The sequence below is a fragment of the Elephantulus edwardii genome, unplaced genomic scaffold (assembly GCF_000299155.1).
Source record: "Elephantulus edwardii isolate Elephantulus edwardi_28Jun2011 unplaced genomic scaffold, EleEdw1.0 scaffold00243, whole genome shotgun sequence".
In the NCBI taxonomy this organism is placed as follows: domain Eukaryota; kingdom Metazoa; phylum Chordata; class Mammalia; order Macroscelidea; family Macroscelididae; genus Elephantulus; species Elephantulus edwardii.
This window is the reverse complement of record NW_006399993.1, coordinates 2,878,951-2,906,491: the sequence shown is the minus strand read 5'-3', so window position 1 is coordinate 2,906,491 and position 27,541 is coordinate 2,878,951. Positions and strand designations below refer to the sequence as shown.

General features: G+C 40.8%; 1 protein-coding gene and 2 pseudogenes across 1 annotated transcript in view; 1 reads left to right on the top strand and 2 right to left on the bottom strand.

The window, feature by feature from the left end:
- The window catches only part of LOC102844716 (zinc finger SWIM domain-containing protein 5-like), a 294,761-nt gene that overhangs the window by 51,686 nt on the left and 215,534 nt on the right, over positions 1-27,541 (bottom strand). Inside the window, exons 5-11 of the mRNA XM_006898995.1 lie at positions 18,235-18,414; positions 11,180-11,356; positions 8,484-8,630; positions 5,803-5,940; positions 4,941-5,201; positions 4,595-4,730; positions 3,736-3,893 (exon numbers count right to left, since the gene is read on the bottom strand). Coding sequence (XP_006899057.1) covers positions 3,736-3,893; positions 4,595-4,730; positions 4,941-5,201; positions 5,803-5,940; positions 8,484-8,630; positions 11,180-11,356; positions 18,235-18,414 — 1,197 coding nt within the window. The remainder of the gene's footprint in view (positions 1-3,735; positions 3,894-4,594; positions 4,731-4,940; positions 5,202-5,802; positions 5,941-8,483; positions 8,631-11,179; positions 11,357-18,234; positions 18,415-27,541) is intronic.
- Positions 7,112-7,909, bottom strand: LOC102844301 (annotated as a pseudogene).
- The window catches only part of LOC102856819, a 25,573-nt pseudogene continuing 20,853 nt past the window's right edge, over positions 22,822-27,541 (top strand).

The window sequence follows — 27,541 nt, the reverse complement described above, 5'->3', positions numbered from 1 at the left end:
GGGGAGAAGGGTGCAACAATGAATGAATGGAATTCCAAAATCTCTGTAGATGTTCATTGAAATGAAAAATAAACAAACTAAATTTAAAAAAAGAAAAAAAAGAAATGTCCTTATATTCATTGCCACTGAGTCAGAAGTGATTCATGGCTGACCCTCCACTGGGCTTTTGAGGCTGTAAATTATAGAGGAGGAGAGAGTCGCCCTTTCTCGTGTAGACAGGCAGTGGATTCAGCCTGCCAGGGGCTGTAGGTTAGCAGCACATCTCTTCACACACTCTGCCACCAGAGCTCCCCTTCTTCCACTTAGCCGCAGGAATGGACGTCTCTCCTTGTCTTTTCCTGGGGCAATGATTTTACTATTATTACTCTAGGAAGTACCACGGTTTTGTTTGTTCACTTACCTACTGAAGGGTCTTTGAGTTGCTTGCAATTTTTTGCAACTAGGAATAATTCCACCACATTCATGTGTAAGTTTTTATGTAGGCCTATGTTTTCATCTCACTTCTAAAAGAGTGACTGCTATATTGAACGGCAGTCTTATATCCAGGTTTGTTAGAAACTGCCATTTTGTCTTTCAAAGTGACTATACAATTTTGCATTTTCATGAGAAACAAAATTTCAGATGCTCTGTATCTTCGTGAGCAGTTAGTGTTGTCAGTCAATATTCTGGACTTTAGCTAAAAATTTTAAGAAAAAGGAGCCTGGGTGGTACAGTGACTAAGCATTTGTTTTCTAAGTGAAGGGCCAGCTGTTTGAACCCACCAGGTTCTCAGCAGGAGAAAGTTGTGAAAGTTTGCTTTTGTAAACATTTATGACCTTGGAAATCCTATGGGACAGCTGTACTCTGCTCTATTTTTTTTTCTGTCCTTCTAAGTCACTGAGTCAAAAGTGACTTGACAGCATGTTTAATAGTTGTGCAGCAGACATCAGTTATTTATGTTGATGCTCAAACTGTCCCAGATTTTCCCAGTGGTAAAGGTCTCCATTATTCTTTGAGTTTGTCTTTACTTTCTGGAACAAGGTGTTCCAGATTAATCTTGTATTTTTCTTACCAAATCTGTAAAATAGTTCATGTCTGTAAGCAGCACTGGTTCCTACATGACGTGTTCATGATATTTGGGAATTGCTGCTCTCAGGACTTCTCAGTAACCGACAGACAGACACACAGACACACGCACAGACACACACACACACACAGACACACACACAGACACCCACACAGACACCCACACAGACACAGACACACACATCCATAGATTAAGAAACTGTTGTCTGAATAGTTCAAGTGAATACAGCATGTATTCACTTTAAAATCAAGAAAGGAATGTATCAGGACTGTATCCTTTTTCCATACCTACTCAACCTGTATGCTGAGCAATTAATTCAAGAAGCTGAACTTTATGAAGAAGAATGTGATATTAAGATTGGAGGACATAACCTTGCTTGCTGAAAGTGAGGAGGATTTGAAGCACTTGCTGCAGAGGACCAAAGACTATAGCCTTCAATATAAATTACATCTTAATATCAAGAAAACAAAAATTCTCACCACTGGGCCAATAGAAAACATCATGAGAGAAAGAGAAAAAAATTGACATTGTTAATGCTTATCTTACTTTGATCCACAATCAACACTCTTGATAGCAGCAGTTAAAAAATCAAAAGACATGTTGCATTGGAAAAGTATGCTGTCAAGGAACTTTCCAATATTGCCAAGGAGCAATGATACCAGTTTAAAGGCTAAGATGTGCCTGATTAAAGTTTTGGTCTTTTCAATCTCCTGCTACGCATCTGAGGGTTAGACAATGAATAAGGATTGATGCCTTTGAGTTGTGTTAGAGAAGAGTACTGATTATCCATCCCATTGACTAACAAAAGGACAAACAATATGCCATTGAGAAGCTGCAACCAGTATGCTCCTTAGAGGCAAGGATGATTAAGCTTAATCTTACATTGGGCATATTATTGTGAGGGGTGAGTCCTTGGAAAAAGACAACATGTTTGGAAAGGTAGAGGGTCAGTGAAAGAGAAGTAGACCCTTAATGAGGTGGATTAACACAGTGAATGAAGCAATGGGTTCAAGCATGACAGAAATTATGAGGATGGCACAGGATAGGATAAGGTTCAGATCCATTGTTCATAGGGTCATTATGAGTTGAAGCTGACTCAAGGGTACCTAACAACCACAACAACAACAATAACAATAATACATCTCCATTTACTTCCATCACTCAGTGCTGTCAAGTTGATTCTGACTCACAGTGACTCAACACTCATAGTAGTGGATTCGAACCAATGGAGACATCTTTGGGTTAGCAGAGCAATTTATTATAGACTACATCACCAGTGATTTTATATATATATATATATACATATATATGTATATATATGTATATATGTGTGTATATATGTGTATGTATATGCATATATGTGTGTATATATATGTACGTATGTATATCTCCATGAGTTTGTACTAATGCTTCCAATTTCAACCCAATATAGGAAGATTCTTTCTAGCTTTTGATGTTGCATATCTCTAACTATCTTTTCTGGTCAAGAAAAAGATCTTTACCCCTTTTTTATTTATGATATACATATGTTATCATCATTCATTTATGATGTCAACCATTTTACTGTTGTTCACTACTGATGCTTTGTACAAAAGCCCTCCTTATGCCCTTTGGATTCTGACACACCTTATTGGGTCACTGTTACTTCTTCTTCAACATGTGTCTTCCTTATCCTGCTTGAGCTCTGTCACCCCTGCCAGGCTACACAGCTGTCTTCCTCAGTCCCTTGTGCTGACACACCATGCTGGTCACTGCCACTGGGCTGCCCTTTCCCACACAGTCACCTCATGTCCTGCTCAGAATCCGATGCCTCATACCAGCCACTGCTGCCACCATTCCCCCTCACACATACACGGATGGCTGTTATGAATTTATTGATTTTTCTCAGTAAGACTGAGGAATTATCTTGCAGTAATTATAATCCTCATTTCTCAACTGTGGCTGAATATTTTCTGCAGTATTTCCCCCCATTCTCTACAACAAATGTTTTGTGTGTATCATAACAAGAAGATAACAAAAGGTTACTGTTAATAGAAAAAGATGCTTCAAAAAAATCCATGAAAAATACTCAGGGGTGTGTGGTAGTTAGTGTCTTACAGCAGCTCAGGCAGGGGCTAATTCTGACTTCTCTTTATAGTGAAACCTCCACAGCTGATGATAGGGAGTCCATGAGATCAAAAGTCTGAGCAACACTTTGGGCTGCTTGTCTTTTGGTCATGGGAAAAACAAAAAATTCCCTTATCTTTAAAGAGTTTTGTAGCTATATCTTAGTTATCACTTCACTATATCTTCCAATGGCTCTAAAATGGTTGACAGGCCATTGAAAATGATCCTCAAAAATGAAATTTTTAAATAGATTTTTAAACCAGAGGCATGGGAAGATGAAGAGACTTCTAGAAGAGAAGATGAAGAGATCTAGAAGTGACCTTAAAGATCATCTAATTCTATATACTCAGGGTCCTACAATTTTTAAGAAGGGCAAAGATTTTACTTGGGCCCAGGTCATCTGATTCCTAGGTGCTCTTCTAATGACAGCATTCTAAATACTCCTGTTGGTCAAGGGAGGCTGAAGAGCTTCTCTTCGTCAGGAAAATGCACTTAACCTCTGACAGACTACAGGCAGACAGGCACAGTGGGAGTGCTGGAGTCTAAGGTCTATCTATGCTCACCTTTGGCAGCAGTCAGCATGGTGGAGGCCAATTCACACTGCTGTGATTCCAAGTGTCCAAGTGTGAACCAGCGAGGGTAACGGCTGGGTACCACAGACACCATATGGTGAGGGTGGGAAGTGTCGCCTGCAGAAGCTGAGTTTTCTAGAACCGGTAACCTAGAAGACCCAAGGAGAGTCATCAGCCACCATCTAGATCCTTGCTATTCTGAATCACCTAAGAGAGAAGCATGTTCTTTGAGAAAATGGGTAAGAAAGTGTTAAAAAACCAACAACACGGATACAGTACTCCATCTGAGGCAAGTGCCTGGGCACTTTAAATGCCTGAAAATTCTTAGCAATCTTCATCTAACTAAAATTTCTTTGTCTTTCTAAAATTCTGCATGGTCTGCAGCATCCCAGATGCCCAAATGTCTAAACCAAGGACATGATTCTGGTTTGGAAACAAGATCAACTTAGTGCATTGTTCTTAAGTCTAGATACAACCAAACCTACCACTACCTCTGTCAGATCCCTCTGAGAACCTGTGCTGGGGAACCATGCATGACTCAGTTGAATGCTGGAAGTACTCAGACCCTTCTAAGGCTATCTAGGCTGCCCTCGAGGTCTAGAGTGCTTCTTATCTGGCCTTCCCAGACAGCCTGCTGGGGGTACAGCCAGGGAGTCAAGTGGGTCAACCAGCAAGAAACCCTAGATAAGAATCCTAGATGATATAAAAAAGTTTGAGCTATTTAGGGCAGGCTTGGATGGGAGGTCCAAAAGAATAGATAGAAAAGGAGAAAAGAAAGTAAGATAAAAGAAAAAATCTTTAGAGACTTCTGAGTTGGTGGAGGCAATGGGGCTGGGAAACGGCCACCCACCTCATGGCACGTAAGGCTAATTTATAGGACAGGTCTGGATCATGAGGCAGCAGAGCAGAGAATAAGAACTTGGCAAAGGTATGCATGGGCACACTCTCTCGGTGGATGACTTCTCCCAGACCACTGAAGGGACCTCCTGCAGAAAAAAAGACAAGCGTGCCAGTTACGTTTCTGTGTGCTCCATTTATCAGCCTGGACCTGAACTCCAGGATCCTAGGTGCCTCTGCTAATCACAGGAATTTTCACTACACCTCAGTGCCAGAAATGTTACTTTAATGGTGTGTTAAGAGAGGGGAGTCCTGGGTCATGGCCAAAGACACTGCTCCAACGATTTCTCTTTACTTACCATCCAGCAATAAAATGCACTGCTTCCGCAGGGTTTGCACCAGCTCGTCATCCAGCTGCAGCTCCTGGAGGCGACTCAGAAGTTGCTCCTCATTTCGGCACACCTTGTCCTGCGCGTAGAGGCCTTCAGGCATCACCCTCTGTTGACCCATTCCCATCAAAGCAACTTCGAGGGCCAATGACAGGTAGGATTCAGTGCTGTTTGGGAAGCTTGAAGCCACAGGTACATGCTGGTACACAGGGGTTCTGCTTTCACTCATATCTGAGGGCAACAAGGCACCAGGATGCTTAGGCTAGGCAGACCTCTCTGTGCCTCTTGCCCGCTCCCTTTGGGATATGATAGCATGGTTAATAGCTATCAGAGAGAAACTGAGTCACAACCCTAGGGCAGCAAGGAAAAAAATACTGGGAGGAAAGTTACACAATTATAAAAATTACTAGCTCCTTTCTAACGTAAAATTTTTTCCTCACTTGTAAAACTTGCTCAAAAAAAGTCTTGTGGGGGAAAATACAACGGAAACCAAGAAGTGCTGCATAACTAAAAGGAAAATTCTCTCCCCTTTCCTGACTGCTCTGAGGACCTGGCTGGTCCCTGACTCTTAAAGCTTCTCTTCTTATTACTTTAGGACGAAACTCCTCAAGCATGTATGGTGAAGAATAACAAAGCAGCAAAGGAAGGCTGGTAAAGTCAAATATGAAAGTAGGCTTGATGGTGGGAAAGAGAGGAAGCCCAAGGAACCCTCCCAGGAGCGGTTGGGATCGGACAGGAGGAAGAAAAGACTTCGGGAGGACAGAGCAGAGTCCAGTAGGAAGGAGAAGGCTGCCAAAGGCAGTCCTGGCTTGTCTCAGGCTGACCCGTGTACCTGACACTTCCAGATAGCCATCATCATTCAGGCGGCAGGCCTCAGTTAAAGTGAGAAACAGACAGCCAACAGGGTCCAGGGGGTGGCCCACCCAGCCTTCTAGGTTTGTGATAGTTGTGGTTCCTCTCTGCAACAGCTCTGGAAGCAAGAAGATTAGACACTTAGAAACCTGAAAGAAAAAAAACACCCAAACCACCAAACCCCCCCCCAAACAACAAAAACCAACCCAAAAAAGCAAAATAAAAAAACCCACCTCATTTCTGCCAAGTAAGCACTGACGCAGCTGACCTGCCATGCCAGTGATTTTCAAAGGCAGTAAGTCATATAGCATGATAGTGTCCATCTTTCTCCAATGGAGCCACTGGTGGATTTGAACAGCTAGAGAGGCACGACTTTTGGGTTAGCAGTGCAATTCTCTAGTGACTATGGAACTTAGGGGGTGGAAAGAATAGCTTGTTTTATGTCCCTGCTGAGGCCTTCTCTTCAGTCTCTTTCAGGCTTTGAGTTAAAGAAAACCTACCCTTATTGTCTTAAGACCATACTGGTAAGAAACTCACTAATCGGCTCAAAGGACTAGTGATTTGAATTTAAGGTGTCCACTGGCAGTGCAAGGGAGTTGGTGGGATAGTCCATTGGGCGTTACATGGCCTCTATGGAGGTTCAAGTTCACCAGCCACTCTAAAGGGGAAAGATGGGCAGTCTCCTCCTGTGCAATTTAATGCCTTTGAAAATCAACTGGAAGGTCAACTCTGTGTCAGTTCTGTCTTGATGGCAAAGATTTAAGACTGGCAATGTGCACAAATACATACATTAAAAGGGTGTTCTTATGTCAAATCTTAGAACTGTCCTGTAAGGGAGACACCCGTATATTATTTCCATTTTACAAATGAGTAAGGTAAACTTCAGAGAGGTAAAGTGAGCTATTCTAGGTCACATAGCAGGTGGAATAACTTGAAATCCTCTAACTTGTAAGCCACATCCACTTTATAATACTTCCTAAAAATTAAGTATAAGCAATCCCCAGGTCACAAAGAAGATCAGTTCCTAATTATGTCTTTAAGTCTTTAAGTGGAATTTGTAGGTAAACTGGAGCAGGTGCAAATGGTTCTTATTTAGGTCATATAGTGGGCAGTGAGGGAGCTCTGGTGGCCTAGTGGGTAAGGAGTTGTACTGCCAAAGGCACGAAGTTCTGATGGTTCAAATCCACAAGCCACTGCAGGGCAGAATGATAGGCAATCTCCTTTCTTTCTTTCTTTTTTTTTTTTTCACAAATAGTAATTTTTATTTGTAATTACTCAAAGGCTAAGTTTTAAACAGATTCTTGAACTGGTGGCTCACAGCCATCAGCTCATTCAACTTTTGCACCTGTCTCATCTCCAGTAGCTTTTCCAGAGCTACCACCTTCACCATGAATCTCCATGAGTTTGCCCAATTCAAACTTGGGCTTCTTGAGCATTTTTACTTTCCTAACAAGTACACCATGGAGAGGATAAATAGACTGGCAAGGCTTTCCTATGTCTTTTCCAATGCTGTCTGGAATCAATTTATTGACCACCTCTTTCAAGTCATTTGTCTGCACCTCTCGGGTCATGATTTCCATCATTTTCTTCCAGATTTGGTGGACCTGTTGGTGCTGAGCATAAGATGTCTTCAGAATCTGATTGTTGCATTTTTTTTTTGTAAAACCAACACAAAATAGACGAAGTAAATAACCATCGGTGGTTCTGACATCAACATGTGCTTCAATCATGGTCTGCCATTTTTTGACCATGGAGCACATTTTGTCGCGGGTAAGATCCATGCTATGGAAGTTGGTGAGGCAGTTTTTGCCTTGAACATCCTCAGTAATTAGCTTGAATTTTCTAAATGCAACTTTGTCATTTTGCAAGTCAGCAAGGCTCACTTCAAAAACATGACCCTTGAATCCATCAGATGCAATTGTGGTTCCTTGAGTCCTTGTGACTAATGTCTTCCCAATATTTCTTATACTGAACATTGCTGGCACCTTTACATCATACCAATCTTTCTTAGAAAATGGATCAACCACTTTCTTCTTGGCTCCTTTTTTGCCACCTTTTGTAAAGCGCTTGTTCTTGCCGACCACCATGGTGGTGCCGAAAGAACGAAAAGGGGCGATCTCCATTCTTAGGATTTACTGCCCCTGAAACCTTGCAGAGGGTCTGCAAAGGTGGTTCTGACTTGACAGCACAAAACAACAATGGGTAATAAATTGCACTGCCAACTGAAAGGCAAGAGGTTCAAATCTACCACCTCCTCTGAGGGCAATCTCCTCCTGTGATTTACAGCCTCTGAAAACCTGCTAGAAGATCAGTTATCAGTCAGTTCTGACTTGAAGGCATTGAGGGTTGTATGGGGGTTTTTTTTGTTTGGTTTTTTTTTTTTTTTTTTTAGTTCAAGAGAAGGCTGAAAGACTTTTAAATTCTTTAAAAGCTGCATGTGCAGCAAGTGAAGGTGATTATGATGACGACTCTACTGTGAATAGGGATTGGTTCAACTGTTTCAAAGTGAGGGCAAATTTACATAACATTAAAGGGCAAGTATGATGTGTGTGAATCTGAAGTTGGCAACCCTGGGGGACAGCCTGTACTAGGCCTTGCATCCCCCAAAGATCCTCATCAGTCTCATGCCTCAGGGCTTTAGATGTCCTCTAATCATTATACCTTTCTTTTGATGCTTGTAGATTTCCAGCTGCCTCTGCTGCTGTAGTCTCAGAGTGTTGATAATGGCCACTGTGAGCCGGAGGGCCTCTTTCGGATAACCATGGGAACGCAGGGCATCCACCCGGGCACAGGCTGTAGGCACATGCTCTGCCGGGCAAGAAGAAAGTTGTGCTGGATTAAAATTTCAAACTAGGAAAATGAACACGTGATAAGGAGAATCTCTATTCAGTCGAGTTCAATTATTCAAATTAAACCTGATTTCTATTGTGGACCAGCAGCTGTGCTTTATTTATTAAAGAAATAAGTTGAATTGATTATATGTGCAACCTTGAGAGAGAGATACCTTAAAGACCATGGTATAGGAAGAGGCAGTAGTGAAATATACTACTTTGTGAATGTGCATTATGGATATCTTGAGGAAGGAACTAACTATCTGCCTAAAAGGGGAAATGTTACTCATTATTAATCTTAGATTACCTGAAAAAATCCATTATATGCCATGTAATATGCTGGGCAATGGGAATAAAAAGTTGAACAGAAATAGTCACTGACATCCCAGAGCTCAAAAATTATAATAAACAGATAACAACAAAACAATGAAGAAGAAATAACATTACAGGAATATCTACAGAGTAAGGATAACATCTGAGCTCAGCCTTGATGGATAAAAACATAGACAAAAAAGAAAAGGTATTTTTGGTAAAGGAAATTTATAAGCAAAAGCATTAAAGTATAAATGATAACACTCTATCAGCTTCAGAGTATGGTAAATTAGTTCAGTGAGCTAGAGTTAGCTTACATAACTTGAGAGAGGCTAGAAAAGTGAAGAGCTCTGAATATCATACCAAGGAATCTGGGTTTACCTTTGAGGTAAGGGAAGACCTGGAAGACTTAAAAATGGTGGAGTGATTATAAGGAGTTTTAGAATTTATTTTTTAAATGATATAAAAATTATAGATGTAATTAAAGAAAATTAGAACATATAAAAAGGTAGCAAATAAAAACAATCTGTAATTTCATTACTCAGAGTTAAACACTATTTCTAATTTCATGAATATTTATCCAGACTTTATTCAATTTCTAATAAAAATGTTTGATATTTTACTTATTATTTTGTATTATTATAGGCTTCTACTTAATAACACACATTGTAAATACCTTTGCATTCCATTAAATACACATTTGTAACATTAGGAATGGTGACATATCATTCAGTTAAATAAACATACTATCTTTTCCTTTACCCCACTTGCCTCACTATTGAACATTTGAATTGCTTCTAATTTTCCCATCTGTAAATTATTTATATTCATGCCCTAATGAACCCCTAGTTTATGCATATCCTTAGTTAATTATGGCTTTGGGATAAATCATTAGGTGTAGAATCCTTGATTTAAAAGAGTATGAATGTACTTTAAAGGCGTTTGACTAGTGTTGCTGAAATCTCCTTCAGAAAGGCTATAAGAATTTACACTCACTGGAGGGGGTGCTAGTAAATGGGAAGGATTCAGGCAAAACCACAGGGTAATTATGACCAAGGCCCAATGGTGATTAATTTTATAAACCATAATGCATGCGAGTGATTGTATGAAACACAATATGAATGAAGAATAGTGTGAAACACAATGTATACAAACTTTGTAAGCAAACCAATAAAACAAAACAAAACTCTAAAAAAATAGAACAACTCATGTTCATTCTGTAACACTGTCCTTGGACAGACACTTAAGTAAAATAAAGGAAAATAAAAATGGGAAAAAAACCCCCTCAATATACACTCATTTCCAGGCAACTTTTTCCACACCAGACACTATTTGTCTTTATTTTAAAAATCTCTGACCATTTGAAAACCAAACAATGATAATTTACAACTCTTTTACTATATAGTCATGTTAGATTGCTAATGAAGTATATATTTTTCACATGCTTATTTGATCTATGTTTTATAAGCACTGAATCAGAGAAGAGGAAAGATCAAAGGAATGTCAGGCAGTACCTGCAGTGAGTCTAGTCAAGTCTGGTAAGAGCGAGACTGAGACATATCCAGATGTAGGAAGATACTGAGAAAGACAAAGATATGGGGTGAGGGTTTGGGGAACAGAGAGTAAAAATGCATGCCATTGTTGTGAGCCTCCAAAAAAAAAAAAAAAAAAGGAAAGCTATATTTTGGAGTGGGTATTCTCATAATGTCAAAGAGGTGCTAAAAGGTCATGCTGCTAAACCATTTCAGATGGAGATTCAAACTCAAGGTGGAATAGCTTTATCCTGTTATGATAAAGGGGAAGAGAGAAAGTGGGAAAATGAAGTGGAAGACTGCTTGGTGAGAAATAAAGATTCTGTCCCAGTTACAGGGTAATTTAAGTTTCAAGCTTAGTGGTTTTTAAGCAAAATATACAATTTTAATGTCAATTATAATGCTGATCAGTAACTATTAACCGAGATCCTGTGAGCCAATGTCTAGTGGTTTTGTTAGTACTCTTTGAGATTTGTTAAGTTCTTTCTCTTTTCAGAACTGAAATGACAAGATAACAATTCCTCCATCTGATGCTACAGTATTTCAACCAAGTGCATACACAAATCGCTGAGGCATCACATAAAAAACCCGCGGCCCTTGCAAAGCCTTGCAAGATCTGTGTGAAGAACATACAATTTATGGTTGGTGCTGGCTTGTCCAAGAAGAGGAGTGAGAGACTTACCAAGCCACAGGGGCTGGCCTTGAGAATTAAAGAGTAATCTTTCGCTTTCTCGCTGGCAGGCAGAAGCTGTATATACATCACTGCTGATTATTCGCTGTAAGTGGCTGTCCTGCCAGTGCAATTCACGCCCTTCGATGGCTCTCGTGAATACTGTTCTTCTTGGTCTGGATAAAGAATCTGAGGAAAGAAAGAAGTGCAACAATCCAATGATGAGCATTCTGCAGCTCTAGCTCCTATGTATTTGTTAGGGATAAAAGGATGTGGGGGTGGGAGGTGGAGTGGTGGAGTGAGCAAGGAAATAGTACTGGTTAAGGGTGAGCTGTTACTTGCCCAGTTTGTCATCTCAGTATTTGCTATATTGCTGCTTTTTCTTTTTTTAAATAAATTTGCAGAGTGTCTATGCATTCTTTGGGGAATAACTTTCTTAAAGAGAGAGAGTTATGTGCTCTCATGTCAACTACCATTCCCAGAGACCCTATGACCAATAGCGCTGAATCTTGACCTATCGTGAGCCAATTACATTATCTCTGACACACCTAACCCCATTATATCAGCTACTGATCCATCTCATCCAGGGTTTTCCTCTCCTGCACTGACTCTCCACCCTTCAGAGCATGAAGACCCTCTCCAAGGATTGATCCTTCTTGGCAACATGGTGCTCAGTTACTCAGTAGATGATACAATTTCCTCAGAGGCAGAGAGAAGCTGTTGAGTAACTTCTCTAGTCAATTTAGAACTTTCCTCACAAAATGATCTTTATTATACTAAGGAGTTTCAGGAAATTAATATTAAAAACTGATAAAGAGTTGAAGCCCGACTTATACTCTTGTTCCACAATAAGAAAAATGGATGTTGTCAGAAGACTAACTTAGTCTCTCCTTGGTATCTTATAATACCACATCCCTTCAAGAAAAGGACTTCTATGGACAAAGTAGACAAAGTATGTGGTGTGTTGCTGTGTGGTGCTGAAACAGAACTGACCCACAGCTGACCTGCGAGCAGTTTTCAGAGACATTACATTGCATGGGAGGAGACTGCCCATCCTTTTCCTGTAGAGCAGCTGGTGGATTAAATGAAAGTTACACCATCAAAAACTATGCACAATAGTAATGGCATTTAAGGAAATGAAAAACCACGCAGAGCCTGACTCTCTGCCAGACTAAGGCAGTTCAAATAGTTTTGAGATTGAGAATTGAAGTATTATATAGTTCTGGAGATGCCCAAATGGAGTGCACATCTGATGAACCGGTACCAAGAAATGGGGCTGGAGGAGAGAAGTCAGGGAATTCAGATTGAACAGCAAAGAAACTAATACATTCATCTACTCAGTAAAAATCCTATCCTTGGAATCTAAAGTAATAATTTGATATATCCTATTGTATACGGTGGCCTAATAATAAAGAGTTGCACTGGCAGCTCAAGGGTACATGGTTCAAATCCATCAGTTGCTCTGTGGGAGAAAAATGGGCAATTTCTTCCCATGCAATTAACTGCTTCTGAAAACCCCCTGATGGGTCAGCTATGAGTCAGTTCTGACTCGATGGTACACAACAACAACAAAACTGGATATGGGCTCACATATTAAAGGATGTTATTATAAAAAACAGAATCCCTGGTAGTACTCTGGTCAACCTTGGAAAGGTTGGTGGTTTGAAGCTACCCAGGGACTATATTTCTGGCTCTGCATGAAAAGTTTCTATAAAGATTAAAGTCAAAATATCCTCTGGGGCAGTTCTATTCTGTCACATAGAATTGACTCTGCAGCAACCAACAAAAACCTCATCAAAATAGTACTCTCCGTCTTTACTGAAATGCTTCTCGGGCATGTTGTACCTCAAAGAAAAGTATAGTGTTCCTTCTACAAAATGGAGTATTTGCCTCTCTCTTCACTGGCTCAAGAAGTCAACATGAAATGAAATAAAGGACGGATTAGTCCCAGAAGCCTAAAGCTCACACAACTGGGGCATGATAGGCCATTCCATTTCCCCTCCCTCCCTGCCCTCCGGCTTCTCTCCTTGACTTCCTTATGTAAAGGATCACTGCTGGTATTCACTCTTCTAGACTGGAGTAGTTTAACTGAAATGCATCACAACTCTGTTCTGCTTAGCCCACAATGATGACTGGACTCTCAATGTGTCTTGTAATGAATTAAATTAGAAAATAATGATTGTCTACCATAAAGCAGGTACTGTTCTAGATGCCAGGAGTATCTCTGCCTTTATAAATCTTTACATTCAAGTGGAGAGAGGAAGTTTCACAAGTGAGCAAATAATACGTTAGATTGTTATGGCTACTTCAGAGAATAAAGTAGCAAACTTGGGGAGGAGGTGTTGGCACTGGGGGTAGCTTACTGTTTCATATAAAATAGACTAATAACACTTGGACACATATAAAAAGGAATTTCAGGGCAAGTCTTATTGATAACTAAGGAAAGGGATTTCCAGAAGAAGCAGTACATGCTCAGGTTTTTAGATGGGGCATATTTGAAGTTTGCAGAACAGCAAGGAGGCAAGTATAACTAGAATGGAATGAGTAAGTAGAAGAATCATAAGAGATAAGAGAGAGATAGTACGAGTAGGGGCTGGATTTTATGAAGTACGTGGCATCAGGATCAGAGAAAGGCTCATAAACAACCTACTTATGCAGATGACACAACCTTGCTTGCCAAAAGCTTGTGGTGTGTGCTATCAAGTCACAACTGACCCATAGCTGACCTTCTGATGGGTTTTCCAAGGCATTTAATTGTACAGGAGGACACTGCCCATTCTCTCACAAAACAGCTGGTGGTTCAAACTACATGCCTTTGGGATTGCAGCACAGCTTCTTACCACTAGGCCATCAGAGCTCCCTGCAAAGAGCTCTGAGGACTTAATACATTTGCTGCAGAAGATCAAAGACTACAGCCTTCATTATGGACTACATCTCAACATGGGAAGACAAGAATCCTCACCACTAGGCCAATGGGAAGCATCATAATAGATGGAGAAAGACTGAAGTTGTAAATGTTTTCATCTTCCTTGGATCCATAATCAACACCTGTGGCACCAGCAGTTAAGAATTCAAGAGAGAGAAAAAAAAAAAGAAATCAAGAGATGGGGGGAGGGATGGGCAGGGAGAAAAGTGCAACAATGAATGAATGGAAATCCAAAGCCTCTGTAAATTTTTGTTAAAATTAAAAAAAAATTTTTTTAAAAAGAAATCAACAAACATGTTACATTGGGTAAATCAGCTGTCAAGGACTCTGTATGGTGTTAAGGAGCAACAATGTCACTTTAAAGACCAAAGTGCATCTAATTCAAGCCATGGTCTTTTCAATTACTTGCTATGCATCTGAAAAGTAGACAAGGACTAAGGATGATGGAAGAATTAATGCCTTTGAGGTGCAGTGTTGGAGAAGAGTACTGAATATTCTATGGACTTCCAAATCAACAAGTAAGTCTTAGAGAAATTCCAACCAGGGTGCTCCTGGGAGGCACATATAGTTAAGTTTTGTCTCACATATTGTAGGCATGTAAAAAGGGGCTAGTCCTTGGAAAAGAACATCATGCTTGGAAAGGTGATCAGTGAAAGAGAGGAAGACTTTCTATGAAACGGATTGACACAGTGCCTGTGACAATGGGCTCAGGTACATCAGAGGTGATGGCATGGGGGTTCATAGGGTTGCTACGAATTGTACTTGACTCATGGCACTTAACAACAACAACAGGTCATGGAGGGCCTTGAAGGCCATTAGTGAAAGATGTCTTAGGCTTTATGAGTAAGATGAGTAACTGGCTATCTTTAACATGAACAAATATGATTAGATTTGTATTTAAAAAGGCGAACTCTAGCAGCAGTATTGAGAATAGACTATAAGATGAAAGAGTAGAAATGGAAGCAGTTAGGAAGTCTTATTAATTGAACTGTCTCCCCCAGAATATGAGTTGAAGTCCTGTTCCCCATACCTGTGGCTTTATTTCCTTTTGGGAAATCTCAGAGAGGGTAGCTATGAGTTGTCTATGATTTGACAGTACTTAACAACAACAACAACAACAGTTAAACAGTTTTGAGTATAGATTACACTTTCAGAATAAAGAAAACAAAAACCTTCACAACCAATAAACAACTTCATGATAAGTGGAGCAAGGACTGGAATTATAAAAACTTCCACAATCAATAAATAGCATCATGATATATGGAGAAAGGATAGAAAATATTTTTTAAATTCACTTTTCTTGAATCTACCATCAACACCCACAGAAGCAGCAGTCAAGGACTCAAATGACATAAAGTTTTGTTGTTGTTGTTGTTGTTATGTGCCGTCGAGTCGTTTGCGACTCATAGTGACCCTATAAAGTTTTAAGAAGCAAAAATGTCACTTTGAGAACTAAGGTATACCTGACCTAAAACCCAGTATTTTTTTTTTAAATGATATAGAACACAGAGTGTGAAAAACAGGGGGCCAACAGTTCCCATGACTGAAGGCCCCAAGCCATGCTTCTCTGAGTATTTATTTAGAATCATAAGGAAGGTAAACAAAGTAAAATCATAAGGAAGTACAAAACAAAACCAAAGGATAATGGTGAAGTCTTTTACAGATAAGGCCAAGTTCCTCTTTTTGCTAATCTCAGGAGGGAGGGATTCAATTGATACAAACTAAGAACAATGTTGACTCTTAGGGAACACCTTAGCACCACCAGGTGACCTTCAGCTTGTATTAAGCCTCCCTCATTTCCTGATATAGCATTTGGTCTACTATTAGTAAATTTGATATTCGGCTTCCCTCATTTCCCCCTCTTTTGTTTAAATCATAATTTTGAGATCATCAAGATGAGCATAATTTCTTTTCTTCAGGGTTCATTCTTCCTTGTCTCTTAATCCTTTATACATAATCAAACAAATGTAACCACGAAAGCAAAATAAGTTCACAAAAATACTTCTAGTAAAGCAGCATTCCCTGAGCTTCCATTGTCATGTTGCCATAGTCCCCATCAAAACCAGTTCTGATTAATCTCTTTTGTCCATGCATCCTTTGCCATTCCCTGTCACTCCTCCCTGAGAGAGATTTCACCCTGATTCATAAGGAAAATGGGGCGGCGGACTCTCTTAACTACTTCCTGCTGAAAAGGGACGCTGTAGGTTTCAGGGTGAAGATCTTCTCTCACTACTCTAAAGGGCCCTTTGGCAGTAGGAAACACATAGACTATTATGGAGATTGATTTTGGAATTTAGATGCACTGTTATCAATTGTGCTTAGGGATACATGTTCATATCCTTGAAGATGCATCATGGAAGTGTTGCAGTCTAACTAACAAGTTAAAAGTACATAAGTCAAAATGAAAAGCAATAATATTCCACTTAGAGATTCTAACGATGACACAAATCAAGTTACAGAGGGAAGATACTCCTTAAAATAAAAGTCTTATTGGCTGGCACTTTGAAAGGGCTAGGAACCACAAGATGTAGAGGCACAACTATGTTATTTATTGTTCTTAAGTCCTGGACTAGCTCCCATTTACCACTGGATTGTTTTACAGCTAGGAAGGCCACATGCAAGGCAGAGGTGAAGTAAAGAACTGCTTATGAGGTTTTCCGTCAATTCCAACAACTAAGGAATAGCAGGAAGAGATGGGACCCGAGAAGGCTTTTATGGCCAAATATAGGCTCATGTGTCCAGCAGAAAACAGATATACTTAACAGCAATATTAATGCTCACCCATGGCTCTTCTGGGAGATCTGAATCATTGGAGAGTCCTCCATTGTTTCCAGCTGGAAGCTGGGGTCAGCCAGTCCTGACAGCCACGAGGACCTGATGTGTGCTGCCCTTGGCCAAGTGTCCTTCAGATCCACTCTTAAAGCAAGTGAGTGTGAGCTTCCTCTATACTCCCTTGCATATCTGTAAACCACGGTATTTTAAACTGCTCCACATGCATGCGAATGAAGAACCAATATATGAGAAGGAATGAAGAGGCAGATCTAGGGAGCACTATTTATATGCATCTGGTCTTCTTTTGACAAGATGGATGGACACAGTGACTGTATCAATGTGCTCACGTATATCAGCGATAGTGAGGCTGGCACAGATGGGGCAAGGTGCAGATCTGTTGTTCATAGGGTCACTATGAGTCACAGTGGACTTGAAAGTATTTAACAACCACCATCCAAAGCTAGTACTGACTTCTGACCTTGTGGAGACTAAATTACTTACAGGAAAAGGGCAGCTTAAAGAAGTCACAAAACTGCTGTCTTTCATCTCTAATTACCTTGTCTTTCATTACCTTAGATGCCTTAAATACACTGATTCCAATTAGGTATAGCAAATATAGATGAAGCCTAGTACAAGAATTAAGTGACTTGCTTCTTGAAATAAAAATATCAACAGCTATATCACCTAAAAGAAAAGGACCACATACAAATTCAGTGTCAGATAAAAATCTCTTACCAATAAAAAGTTGCCAACATTTAAAAAACCCCTGAGTTATATGAACTAGATAGAACTGATGTTGATAACTAGAGTGATAATGCCCAGTGATGTCTGTAGGCCAGTGAGCTCAAAAGGCAAAGGGTACAATATCATGGTACTGGCTTTGTCTTGAAAAGTCAGGACTCCTGGAGTGGGAATCCTATAATAAACTGAGAGGACATCCCCTTCCAGTTATCTGCTATATAAAAATGTGAAGAAAACCAAAATGTGAAAAAGGCTATTGTTTGGACACATTTTAAAGCTTCTTTTTACCAGCCCTCTATCCCTCCCTTGAGTAGGTCTTCTGAGACAAAAACCAATTCCAACTGAGGCCAAGATGCATTATACATGAAGAACTTGAAGGTTAGCTATTTCTGCAGAGGACTACAGGATTTTACTCCGGGCACTCCATGTGGAAAAGGACAGCATCAAAGATAAAAGCATAGCTTTATTTAAGGTTTGGCATTTTAAGATGAACAAGAGGACAGATTTTTCTTATTCAAGATTACTATTCTGACAGCCAAAAAGCTGTCTAGTCACCATTGTTCCAGGGCTTTGCCCTCCCACTTTTGGAGTTGCAGGCACAAAAAGCATAAAAGGAAACCTGGCTCACCTGGGCTGTGATTGGCACTTTGGGGAAGCGCATTGGTGATGTTGGGAAGCTCATGCCCATAGTTCCCGTCCTCCAGGGGACACACATCAAGGTCACTCCACTTCTGCAGTTGCAGCAGCCAGCAGGATTTTTCCTCCAGTTTGCAGTGTGGATTTAAAATGATGCACACCCACAAAGCCCCTGGAAAAGAAACCAACCCACATTCTTGACATTTCTCCTTTGATAAACCTTAATGTTTCAGTCTATTATTTTCTTCCATTTTTAAATGGTGGGAAAAGTTTCCAAAACATCATCTTTTCTCATTATGAAAACAAGGTGTGCTTGAGTTTTCAGAAGTGGCTTACTTTACTTTTCCTATCTTCTCTAAAGAAGAAACCATCCTGACACCCACATCTGTGCACCTGTGCTTATGAATAAGACATATATGAGCTTAAATCCTGAACTCAGAGCAGCAGCTCAACAAACACTGTGTCTGTAGATCCCCAGTAGTGCTGCTCCAACCAAAAGGTGGAGGCTCTAATCTACCGAGAGACACTGGGTGAGAAAGGTCTAGTTCTAAAAAAAAAAAAAAAATCAGCCCCTGAAAACCCTCTGGAGCACTACCCAGGTTGGTTTTGTTGTTATGTGCCATCCAGTGAACTCCAACTCACAGAAACATTACAGAGAATGGAGATTGATCCTGCATTGTATTTATGATCTCCACTGTGCTCTCACGCTCACTGTTGCAGTCACCGTGGCAATCTCTCTCACTGACACCCTTCTTCCCCCTTGCCAACTCTTCACACACAGAATCACTGTGAACCAGAGCTTACTTGATGGTATTTTTTTACCGGATGGTCAATTTTTCAATATGACTTTGCTACAAATAATATTGATACTGTCATTATACAATTATTTCTGGGACTTAATGATATCAGCACGAGGAGGCAAATCTTTATCTTTCATAGTAAAAAGGAAGAGATAATATAATTAAAAATTAAGAAAAAGCAATATAAGAATGTTATTCAGAATAGTGAAAACATATTAGAAAAATGACTAGCAATTAAATGTACTCATCCTGAGACGGAGGAGTTAGGGATGTGAAGAGAATGGTGCAGAGGAATGCTGTCTTTATTATAAACTTTGTGAAACTATTGGACTTTATAATCTATGTACTTATATTAATTAATTTTTTTAAAAGGAACAACAGATAAATACTTTAACTTTCTTTGGTCAGAACAGTGACGGGAAGAGGATGCACCCATGCAGGGGAAAGTACAAAAGTCGAGGTAAAGATGGCATTATTTGTTGCTATGCTATGTATGGTCGAGTCGGAACTGACTCATTGCTGACTCTCCAGTGGGTTTTCAGAGGCTGTAAGACACACGGGAGGAGCCTGTCCATATTTCTCCAGGGGGCAGCTAGAGGATTTGAACCACCTGCCTTTGGGTGGTAGTGCAACTCCTCACCACTAAACCACCAGACTTCCTCTAAATATGCCCTCAGGGGTCATTTTAATATTTTTAGACATTTAATTTATTGGATATTTTTCCCTTTGGTGGATTTTTTTTTGTAAGACATACTGATTTTCTGTTAGTCAAAACGAATTTGACTTGTGTTAACCCTATGTCTATCAAAGTAGAACTGTGTTCTTCTAACCACCAAGTTACTGGTTAGCTGAGTGTTAACCACCACTCGATCTCCATACCTCAGATCTCCTGCCATCCTGTCAATCTTGACCTACAGTGATTCTGGAGGGCAGAGCAGAGCTGCCCCAGAGAGATTCCAAGCCTATAAATCTTCACAGAAGCAGACTGCCACTTCCTTTGCCCAAGGAAAAGCAGGTTGGTTCAAACAGTCGACCCTTTAGTTAGCAGCCCAATGCCTAACCCACGAGGCTACCAGACCTCTAAAAGACCCCAGACCCAAACTTACTGCCATTGAGTCAAATATGACTCCTAACAATCTTACAGGACCAAGAAGAGCCATTAGGGTTTCCAATATACACTCGTTGCTGTTGAGTGAGTTTCAACTCATGGTGACTGTTCATCAGGTTTCCAAGGTGATAAATCATAATGAGAGGAGACGACATATCTTTCTCCTTCTAAGCAGCTGGTGGATTCTCACCACCAGAGACACATGGCCTTTGAGTAAGCAGTGCTGGCAGACTCCACCACCAGCGCTGCCTCTATACAGGCAGACCACCTCATTTTTCTTCTACAGAGTGACTGGTGAGTTTAGGATGCTGATCTTTCGGTTAGCAGCTATAAGCATTAACCGCTCCGTAAGAGCTCCTTCCACCCATCCCCATGACTGTCCTCAAGTCAGTTCTGACTTATGCTGAACCTCTTCCAGGTTCCAAGGCAATTCATCTTCCACCTTCTCCCCCACCCCCCACTGTAATTCCTAAGGGGAGAAGAACTCATCTTTCTCTTGAGGCGAAGTTGGTGGGCTCCAGCTGCCTTGAAATCCTTTCTATTTGCAGCCCACAAAACTCCCTGCCATTGAGCTGGAGCCTACTCATAGCTGACTCTGCAGCAGGTTTCAGATGCTTCTGTATCAGAGAAATTCTCCCGTGGAGCACATTCAAGCTGCCTGAAAGGCACAGCCTCTAAGTTAGCAACACACCTCCAGCTTCCTGGGTAAGGAGTTGCACTACCAACACAAAGGCCGCACGTCTGTAGTGGTTCGAATCCACCAACTGCTTAGAGGGAGAAAGATGGGTCATCTCCTCTCACTGCAATTTATTATTAAACAACAGTGAATTCTCTGCCCCTGTCCCCACAGGTATATACTACTGAGTAAAGATGGACTCATAGCTGACCCTTCAGCAAATTTTCCGAGGCTGTGAATCACACGGGAGGAGACGGTCTATCTTTTTTCCCATGGAACTGCAGGTGGATTCGAACTATAAGAGCGGCACCTTCTTTAGACTAGCAGCACCACTCTCTATCTACTATGCCACCAGAGCTCACTAAACACAAGGGACAAATCCCGATAAAGTAATTTCGGAGACTGTAAGTAGCAGTGGAGGAAATGCCTCCTTCCTGTGGAGCAGCTGTTAGATTCGAATCACCTGTCTTGGGTCTGTGACGTAACTCCTCACTCACTGTTATCAGGTGTTCTCCAGGTTGATGACTCATAGTGACCCTGTGAACAAGGGATCTGAACTTTGCTGTATCCTAGGCTATCCTCATCATCGCTGATATACTTAAGCCCATGCTGCAATCACTGTGTCGGTACACCTTGTTGAATATCTTCTCTTTTGCTGACCTTTCACAAAATGATGTCTTTTCCCCACAATTGGCCCCTCCTAATATCATGCCAAAATACGTGAAATGTAGTTTTTGCCCTTCTTGCCTCTAAGGGGCACCAAGGGTTGCATGTTCTCCAAGACATATTTGTCTGTTCTCTTGGTAATCCATGAGAAAATCAGCACTCTTTTCCAACACCATAATTCAAAGGCATTGATTCTCCTGTCATTCGGAGTCTTTGTCCACTTACCCAAGAGGCCACCAGAGCTCTATCACTTGCAATATCCTGTATGAACACTAGGTGGCAGGAAATATTAACTATGTCGCTGCAGGAACTTAATTGGAATACTGTGGCAGTGAAAGTTTAACGTTCTGGTGGTTGATAGGAAATTTCGCTGCCAACGCAAAGGTACATGGTTCAAATCCAACAGCTTCTCCTTGAGAGAATGACAGGAAGACTTCTCCTGTGCGACTGCCAGCCTGTGAAAACCCACTGGAGGGTCAGCCATGGGTTAGTTCCCACTTGAAACACATTCAGATAATAAAACATTATTTTCTTTGCCATAGTTTATATAATGCTCCTAAAGGTTTTTATAAACCACATGATATAATCTGTACCCCCACCCCCTTTGTAAGTCTTTCCCTGTGGTGGCCATGTTCATACCATCTACTAGTTCTTTTGAAATTAGTGTAGGAAGGGATAGAGACCTACCAACCAAAAACCAGAAAGGATAAAAACCTCAGCACTTAAAGCAAGAAAGAAAGGAGGGCAATAGTAGATTTTTTAGGAAAACCCAACATTTAAGCAATTTGCAGAATAGAAAAAAACAAGCAAGAGAAAGAATGATCAGAGAAGTGAATAAGCAAGAGAATCTGCTATCACATAGCTAATTGGCAATGTTTAATGTAGCAGATAAATTTTAAAATGTGATGAAAGGCATTTGATTGTGTGGATCAAAACAAAGTCTATGCAAAGTCATTTGACTGTGTGGATCACAACAAACTATAGCTTAATACTGAGAAGAATGGGAATTCCAGAACACTTAATTATACCCATATACATCAGAACAGAGCAAGGAAAGCCTGCATGATTCAAAATCAGGAAGGGTGTAAAGCAGGGATATGTCCTATCTCTATACTTTTTCAATCTAAATTCAGAACAGATTATCTAGGAGGCTGGGCTCTATGAGGAGGAATGTGGAATCAGGATTGAAGGATGACTAATCAACAACCTGCATTATGCAGACAACACAACTTTGCTTGCTGAAAGTGAGGGGGACCTTTGGTGCTTGTGCAGAGGAACAGAGACTGCAGTCTTCAATACGGGTAACATCTCAACATTAAAAAAACAGAAATGGAGATCTGGGGAAGGAGTGGCTGGCGCCATGTCTGGCCTCAAAGGTACAAGAAGGAGCCTCTGAAACAGTCCAAGAAGCAGACCAAGAAAATGAATGAGGAACATAAGGCTTTAAAGCAGAAGCAAAAAGAAGATCAGAAGACACTCGAGGAGCTAAAAGTGAAGGCCACAGGCAAAGGTTCCCTGGCCACAGGTGGAATTAAGAAATCTGGCAAAAAAATAAGCTGTTCTTTGTGACTAAGGTAATGGTGAACCTTACTTCCGTTCCTGTTTAAGACATCTTGATTCTCTGCTATAACATCTGTTGCCACCTGTAGTTAAAACGAAGTGTTGTCTTGGAGCCTGTTGTACATTTAAGAATGTTGTTGTTGTTATGTGCTGTCGAGTTGCCTGTGACTCATAGCGACCCTATAGACAACAGCCCTAAACCCTGCTCTATCCCTTGCCAATCTTATTGTCTCCAACACACCTATCTATACCCATTACCCCAGTGATTGAATCAATTAATCTCATCGAGGGTATTCCTCTTCTGTGCTGTCCCTCCACCCTCCCAAGCATGATGTCCCTCTTCAAGGACTGATCCCGCCTTGCAACATGTCCAAAGTATGATAGACTAAGTTTCAGAATCCTTGCCTCCAAGGAACAGCTTGGATTCATCCTCTCTAGGACCAACTTGTTTGTCCTCCTAGCGTCCATGGTATATTCAATACTTTTCTCCAGCACTAAAGCTCAAAGGCATTAACTCTCCTTCTCTCATCCTTGTCATTGTCTAGCTCACTGATGCATAGCAAGTAGTTGCAAAGACCATGGCCCATATCAGGTGCACCTTAGTCTCCAGACTCATCATTGTTCTTCAGTACTTTGGAGAGGTCTCTGACAGCAGACTTTCCCAATGCAATTCATCTTTTAATTTCCTTGCTGGTGGTACCAAGAGTAGTGATTGTAGAGCCAAGCAAATTGAAGCTGTCAATAATATCAATCTCTTCACCATCTATCATGATGCTGCCAAATATCCCAGTGATGAGAATCTTTGTTTTCTTGATGTTGAGCTTCAATTCATATTGAAGGCTGCAGTCCTTCACTTTCTGCAGCAAGCACTTCAGGTCCTCCTCAGTTTCAACAAGCAGGGTTGTGTTATCTGCATAACGCTGATTGTTGATGAGTCTACCTCCAATCCTGAAGCCACATTTCTTCTCATAGAGCCCAACCTCTCATATAATCTGTTGTGCATATAGATTGAAAAGATATGGAGATAGGACACATCCTTGATGCACATCCTTCCCAATTTTGAACCATATAGTGTTTCCTTGCTCGGTTGTGACGACTGCCTCCTGGTCAAAGTATAGGTTTCACATAAGCATAATCAGGTATTCAGGGATTCCCATTCTTCTCAGAGTCAGCCACAGTTTGTTGTGATCCACACAGTTAAGAATAAACTTTTGTAAAACAATGAAGACAAAGAAGCCACAGGAATGGTCCATCTCTTCAGTTCTCACTCATCCATCCCAATCTTAGCTGTGTGGTCAAAGTACATGCAATCCAGAATTTGCTCTTCATTCTTTGTTATGCCCAGAATGCTGTGCCATCTGGATTTAAACCAACTCATTCGGAAAAAAAAAAACAAAAAACAAACAAGAGTTCTTAATACTGGGCCAGTAGGCAACATCATGATAGTTAATGATTCTTTCTTACTTGGATTCACATCAACACTCTTGGTACCAGCAGTCAAGTAATCTGGATATGTAAAGCACTGTGAAAGTCGGCTGTCAGAGACCTCCCCTCTTGTAGAGCAATGATGTAAATGTAAAGTTTAAGGTGCACCTCATTCAAGCCACAATCTTTTTAATCACCAGCTAAGCATCTGAAAGCTGGACAATGAGTAAAGATGACAGAAGAACTGATGCCTTTGATTTGTAGTGTTGGAGAAGAGTTCTGGATAATCCCATGGACTGCTAAAAGTACAAACAGATATGTTTTGGAGGAAATACAACCAGAGGGCTTCTTAGAGGCAGAGACAATAAAGCTCTGTCTCACGTACTTTGGGCAAGTTGTTAGGAGATGTCCTTTGAGAGGAACATCATAAATGGAAAGGTGGAGCATCAATGAAAGAGAGGAAGCTCCTCAATGAGGTGGATTGATTCAGTGTCTGTGGCAATGGGCTCAAGCCTATCAGAGATGATAAGGACAGCACAGGATAGGATATGGTTCAGATCTGTTCCTTGTGTCCCTATGAGTTGCATGCTGCTCAACGGCACTTAACAGTAACAACAACAAAGTGTAGCATACACTGGAAGAAAACTATTTTTAAAATTTTTTTAATATGGCAGAAAGTCAACATTAGAAACAAACTTTTCTCTCACAGTTCAAATAGAGCTTCTCATCTACACTGAAAGGCTGTATATTTAATCTTTAGAAGAACAATAAAGATAAAAAAAGAGCAATTAAAATAGGCACTAGAATGACTCCAGTGACCTTAGTATGGCAAAATTAATAGTATATGAAGAATGGAAAATAATTTGGATGAGTTGAGAGATGCTTAAAAGGTAAAGGAATAAGATGCCAAGTTTAGTCTTCTAGGAGTTACTATGTCCAAGGCATTCAAAGACCAAGAAAGCAGCCACTGGCGGCTAAGTGGTCAGCTGCTAACCCAAAGCCAGTGGGCTAAACCACCAGCTGCTCCATGGGAGGAAGATGAGGCATAAAGGTTCACAGCCTCCAAAACCCTGTGGGGCAGTTCGGTTCTGTCTTACAGGGTTGCTATGAGTTGGAAATAGCAGCAGTGGGATTTTGTTTTGGTTAAACATTATGAAGAGTCCTTAGAAGTGAGGATAAGTGCACTTCTCTTTGTAAATAAAAAAGGAATATTCAGATCTGTATGAATCTCTTTCAAAATCAATCAGACCTCTATTTCTCATAAAAAGCTAAAGCAATGGGGACTATACCAATTAATCAAGAGTATTTCCCACAACTGAAAGAATGGTAAAAATTCTGACCAAATTAGCGACCACAGAAATAAAAACCTTAGGTTATTTATTAAACATCATAAGATAATAATACAATATTCAAATAGGTCTCTCTTGGAGAGGTGAAACCAAGTCTCTTCTTGGAGGCTAGGATTTTTAAGCTCCGTCTCACTTATTTTGGGCATGTGGCCAGGAGAGATCAGTCCTTGGAAAAGGACATCATGCTCGGAAGGGTGGATGGACAGCACAGGAGAGGAAGACCCTGGATGAGATGGACTGATACAGTGACTGGGGCGACGGGGGTTGGTGTGTCAGAATTAGTGAGACTGGCTCAGGACAGGGAAGGGTTCAGAGCTACTGTACATAGGGTTGCTATGCATCGCAGGTGACGCAAACAATAACATACTATGACAGGTGTGGAAGCAGAAGTGGCATCTACTTCCTAAACAACTCGCCTCCGGAAACTCCATTAACTTTGATAAATGTCGATACTTGTAGATGGGCTTCAGGCCTTTTGTTCATAGAGTCGCTGTGAGTCATGATTGACTCACAGGCAATCAATAACAACACAACACAATATTCAGTTGCTGTGAAGTTATTTATGATCTATGGAGATACTAGATATGTTAGAGCAGAACTGTGCATGCGCCATAGGATTTTCAGTGGCGTTTTTTTTTTTTTTTGTATTTTTAAAAGTAGAATTCCAGCCTAAATTCCAAGACATCTCTGGGTAGACTCAAACCTCCAATATTCTGGTAGAGTTAATACATGAACCTTGTATACTACTTTGAGACTCCAAGATAATAACAGCTTTCATTTATTTCTTTTTATGTTATGTTGTTATGAGCTATGACTCAAAGTGACCCTATGAACAATGGCTCTGAACCCTGTCTTATCCCGAACCAACCTCAGCATCTCCGACACTTCTGCCCTTGATGCCACTGTCACCGTGTCAATTCTCCTGATCCAGGATCTTCTTCTCTTGTACTGACCCTCTACCTTTCCAAGCACGCTGTCTTCTCTAAAGGATTTACCTCTCCTGACAACATGCCCAAAGTATGTGCGATAGAGCTTCAAAATCCTTGCCTCTAATGAGTGACCTATTTTGTCACTTGACGGTCCATGATATAGTCAATGCTCTTCTCTAGCACGACAACTCAAAGGCATCAGTTCTGTCATCCTTTTTCATTGTCCAACTTTCAGCTCATAGGAAATAACTGAAAACACCATGGCCTGGATCAGACCATGGATGAGAAGGCAGAAAATATGGAATCTAGGATGGCTCAGATTTTTTTTCTTGAGCACTAGATAATATGTAAACACTGTATACTCAGACAGGGACAATACAGAGAAAATCTCAGACGCACAGCAAGCAACTGAGGATGCCATGGCTTGGATTAGACGGCCTCTGTTGTTCTTTAACATCTGGGAAGGTCTTTGACCATAGATTTTCCCAATGAAATTTGTCTTTTGATTTCCTGACAACTGGTATCAAGGGTGTTGATTATGGATCCAAATAAGATGAAAAAAATCATTGTTGTTGTTGTTATGTGCCATCGAGTCGTTTCCGACTCATAGCAGCGACCCTTGCACAACAGCTCTAAACCCTGCTCTATCCTGCGCCAACCGCACCGCCTCTGACACACCCATCCTGATTACCCCAGTCACCGACTCAATCCATCTCATAGAGGGTCTTCCCCTCCTGCGCTGTCCCTCCACCCTCCCAAGCATGATGTCCCTCTCCAAGGACCCGT